The sequence below is a fragment of the Panthera uncia genome (assembly GCF_023721935.1).
Source record: "Panthera uncia isolate 11264 chromosome B2 unlocalized genomic scaffold, Puncia_PCG_1.0 HiC_scaffold_24, whole genome shotgun sequence".
Classification (NCBI taxonomy): domain Eukaryota; kingdom Metazoa; phylum Chordata; class Mammalia; order Carnivora; family Felidae; genus Panthera; species Panthera uncia.
Window position 1 is genome coordinate 67217404 of NW_026057580.1, and position 5022 is coordinate 67222425.

A 5022-nucleotide genomic window follows, 5' to 3' on the forward strand; every position below is an offset into this window, starting at 1 on the left:
ACTTTACTGAGGAGAGATTTTGGTGAGTGAGAGACCCCTGAGCTCCCTGAAGCAGCACTTCTGACCACAAGGGTAGGAGGCATCATCTATTTATGATCAACCTAAGACCATGGGAGCCTCAGTGTTCCTGGGGGGGGGGGGGGGGGGGGGAAGGGAAGATGAGACCTGTGATGTCTCTAAAATAGAACCAATTTCTTCTGAGGGAGAAGTGAAAATAGGAAACCTGGCTAATGGCTTCCCATATTCATACATTTGTGCAACATTTCCCCACAAAATTCTGGAAACCAGCCTTAGGAGCACCATCGCTGTTGGAGTAAACTCCTGCTCCCCCATAGAACCAAGGAACCTCCTGTTTTCCACTTCTTCCCCTCCCACAACACTCTGAGGCTGCCTCTCAAATGAGGAATCCTATGACAATAGTCTAAGACCTTCCTACCCACTCCAGGACCCTAAATTAAGTTAAATAATGGCCATACCTAACCTTTATTTTGCTTTTGTTTTGTTTTGTTTTGGTTTGGCCTGGTTTTGGCCAAGCACTTCACTAGCATTATCCCATATCATCTTGATTATTATTATCATCTCCATTTCACAACGAGGACATTGAGGCTCAGAGAGGTTAAATAATTTTCCCAAAGTCACCTAAGTGACAGTAAGAGCCACAACTTGAACCAAGGGAGACTTATTCTACAACTTCTGTGTTACCCACCTCAGGCTGCTTCCAATGGTGGAAGTAAAATTCTTTGGAGTGCAGAGGACGCTAAATAGAATTTCATCCAACAGCAGGAAGGAGGCCCATACTGTTTATCACCTAGGCTCAAGGATACAAAAGGGTGAGGAGTGCTAGGCCCTAGAGGGTGTCTGGCTGAGAGCTGAAATTGGGAGTGAGGTTGCCATGTTCTGCCATGCCAGAGCACGGTATTGGGTGTACATTTCTGGTTTTTGGGCAAATAGCCTAAATATCCCTTTCACTTCTCCTTGGCAGGGTCTTGGGCCATTAATACCCTATCACCACCATCCCATTCTTATACTGGTCACCCAACTCATTTCTGTGACCTAAACCTGCAATTACTTGATGTCCATTGAATGCAAATAAAACTGATTCTTGACACCCAGGGACAGTTGACATAAGATCTTGGTTGTTCTCTCTTCTCCTGTTACTTCTTCCCTATCACCTCCACCAGGGAGCACACAAGTGGAAAATATGTTTGTTCATTATTAGTCTTTTGCTATAAACTAACTTTGTTAGTATTTCCCACTAGAAAAAGACTAGTGGGGAAATAGTTTGAGGCTTGTACCTTACCTTTTTGTGTGTGCATTCCCTGTCATCTGATAGCCTAGATAACATCTAAACTTTTTTCTTAGTTGGTCCTTGGCTGTGTTTGTTGAATTGTTGTGTTGTGTTTGTGAATTATATGTCATCTTTTACCCAGATCCCCCCTTGGTCAAATTCTATGATTGATGAATATGGATAGCACTGGTCTCTCACTGTATCCCATTAAATGAATTCATACATGTAACATACTAGGACATTTCCTAGCCCAATAATTGTCAGTTATTATTGTTGATGTTAGAAGATGTATTTGAAAAAATAATATTCAAAATCGAAGGCATCAATTTTTTTTTCTTGTTGTCCTGATATTTTTCATTATAGCAACCAGGACTGAAGCAAATTTCCTCAAGGACAGGAACCAAGGATGATAATATGGAGCAGTACTAGTTATAAACCCATTAGGGGAAGACTTCTGCTTCTAGTTATTATGGACTAGCTTGTATCAGATCAATGCTCCACATGAGAACAACTAGAAAAACCTAGATTTTGTTTTTAAATGTTTATTCATTTTTGAGAGAGAGAGCACGAGTTGCGGGGCGGGGGGGCACGCAGAGAGAGGACAGAGGATCTGAAGTGAGCTCTGCACTGACAGCAGAGACCCTGATGCAAGGCTCGAACTGACAACCCGGGAGATCATGACCTGAGCTGACGTTGGACTTAAGATTAACCAACTGAGCTACCAAGGCACCCCTAGATTTTATTAAAAGTGAGAAACATCTATTTGAAAGCATTGGAGACATATAAGACAGAGTCTAAGGTATTAGAGAAAAAGGAAATAAAGAGAGGTGAGCAGCTTAATATATGCAGCTACTTTCTCCCAAGAGACATTTGATGATTCTGAATAAGTTAAGTACAGAGAAGCTGAGCAGCTGAACAGGACTGTTGGCAGTCTTACAGGGGTAAGGAGACAAAAATTGGGATTCAGAGCTTTCCAAAAGGAGGGGACCTGGTAAACAGCCCAGTCTTCAGCTGGGAACCTTGAGGGACTACACCCTGGTAATAAAGCTAGCCCGAAAATAGACGAGCACTCACAGAGACTGTAACTCAGATCTGAATCAAACCAATCTCCGATTAGACTAAGAAGTTATACTCCTTGCTAACTGCCTGCCAGAAGCAAAGCAAATCCTCTTCGGAGGAATATGACATCATCCAGGCTCTCAAATTATCGCTACATTTTTCATATGGTATCTGGCATTAAACAAATAGATGATAACAATAACAACAAAACCAGGCATAACAGGAGCTAGGAACAAATGACTGAAAACCAAAAGAAAAAAAATGTAATTTAAACAGATATGTTGAATATATTTTAAGAATAATCTAATAAAAATTCTAGGATTGAAATTAAGAACTCAGAGGAAAGATTTCAAAGCAGATTAGACTCAACTGAAGAGATGATTCATGAACTTGAATATAGGCTAGAAAAAAATATGTGGACTTCACTACAATTACAGCAGGATAAAATTTTTAAGAAATACCAAAAAGAAAGACTGGGAGATATATGGGGTTCGGTGTAGACATTTGTGTAATTAGAGTCCTAGAAGAAAAGGAGAGAGACTGTGTAGCATAAACAATATTTGAAGAGCAAATAATCTAAGGACTTAAAAACTGATAAAAGACATAGAGGCACAGATAAATACAAAGAAAGTTACAACTAGACCCATCATTGTAAAATAGGTAACAAACAACTAAAGACAAAAACTATAAATGCAGTTAGTATAAAAAAATAATAAAACACATTTTGTTCAGGGGCACAAAATAAGACAGCCAAATTTTCAATAAAAACAATGGAAGCCAAAAAATAATGAAATGATATCTTTAAAAGGCCAAAAAAAAAAGGATGTGGCTGGAGTTTGAGGAGCACAGGGCCAGCGATGCTGCAGACATGAGACCTAAAGCAGCCTAGAGGCGGTGAAAAATAGCCCTGAACGCCTGCAATAAAAAATGGCCTCTAATACAACTACATTGCAAAAAGTGGGAAAGAAACAGAAAGGAAAGAGTAAAGTAGAAGAGGCAGAGCTGGAAGAATTTGTGGTGGAGAAAGTAGTAAATGGGAAGATAGAGTATTTCCTGAAGTGGAAGGGATTTACAGATGTTGACAATACTTGGGAGCTTGAAGAAACTTTAGATCGTCCAGAGTTAATTGAAGCATTTCCTAATTCTCAAAAAGCTGGTAAAGAAAAAGACGGTACAAAAAAAGACTCTTTATCCGACAGTGAATCTGATGATGGCAAATCCAAGAAGAAAAGAGATGCTGCTGATAAACCAACAGGCTTTGCCAGAGGTCTTGATCCTGAACAAATAATTGGTGCTGCAGACAGCAGTGGAGAATTCACATTTCTCATGAAATGGAAAAGTTCAGAAGAGGCAGAGTCGGCATTGGCAAAGGAGGCAACTATGAAGTGTCTCAAATTATAATTGCGTGTTCTTTATTTTAAAGTTCATTTCTTTTGAGACAGAGAGAGAGAGAACGAGTGGGGGAAGAGCAGAGAGGGAATCCCAAGCAGGCCCCTCACTATCAGTGCAGAGCCCAACGCAGGGCTTGATCTCACGAACTGTGGGATCATGACCCAAGTCAAAATCAAGAGTCCACGCTTAACCGACTGAGCCACCCAGGCACCCCAAATTGTAATTCTTTTTTATGAAGAGAGATTAACTTGTCATTCTTGTCTAGAAGATGAAGCTCAATGATATATCATTTGGGGGAGTTGTTAGGGATTTTTTGCATCTCTAGCACTGGTTACTTTGAATAAATAAAAGCTTTCTATAGTTGCTTCCTTTATCAAAAAAGAATATTTGAGACCATGGTATATTATTCCCCTGCATTAGAGAGCACCTTTTCTTAATGCTGGGGGAAATCTTCATAGTTGGTACTCAACCAGAATTTGTGTTTAATTCCTACATGCCTAAGGACCATTCTGGGCTTTTTGTTTATTTGGGTTTTTTTGTGTGTGTGTGAGTGTATACATAAAAATACATACATAAATAGTTTTCTTTGTAAAAAAAAACATTCACCCAAACAAAAGCAGAATTTCATGACCATGGATAAGCCCATGTTTCTGGGATGCCGTCATTTTCAGCAACCTAAGATATAAATCACTTAAAGTAAATTGAAATTTTTCCTGAACAGGCCTTAACTTTTAAAATTTCATAATTAATTGGACAATTTAAATATACTGTAAACAATTTAAATTGGACAATTTAAAAGTAGCCATATCAGAATCCATATCCATATCTATAGTCATATAAATGCAACTTTATTTGCAAGATCCCTGAAAGAAAAATTTTAGCATTACCAACAACCTCCCCACCCACATGAGAAAACTAGACAAGTCCTGGTGTGTTTAAATTAGGTAAGCAAAACTTAGTTACGTGGACATTTAAAGTTTCCTTCTGGTGAATCATTCCTTTGCAAGAGGTTGAAATCTCTGCGATATTGACTAAAAGGTCACAATTTATGGAATGTCTAAGACTTTGTTCATGGAAACGTAATCATAATCAGATAGTTAGAAATGTTGACAGTTTAGCACCTGCTGGAATAAATGGGGGGACAAACTTCCGTATTGTAAATTCTTGACCTGCATGTGTTTTCTTTACCCCAGCTCATTCCTTACATGCAGGCTCAATCTTCTCAGTATTTGAGTTCCTGGTTCAGCAGAAACCAGGAAAAACAATCATCAGAATGTTATCCA

General features: G+C 39.0%; 1 protein-coding gene across 1 annotated transcript; it reads left to right on the forward strand.

Moving 5' to 3' along the window:
• The first annotated feature begins 1542 nt into the window (after positions 1 to 1542).
• Positions 1543 to 4271, forward strand: LOC125938771 (chromobox protein homolog 3-like). The gene has a single exon (XM_049654109.1). The coding sequence runs from the start codon at positions 3275 to 3277 to the stop codon at positions 3746 to 3748; it is 474 nt and encodes a 157-aa protein (XP_049510066.1). The 5' UTR covers positions 1543 to 3274; the 3' UTR covers positions 3749 to 4271.
• Positions 4272 to 5022: the final 751 nt, after the last annotated feature.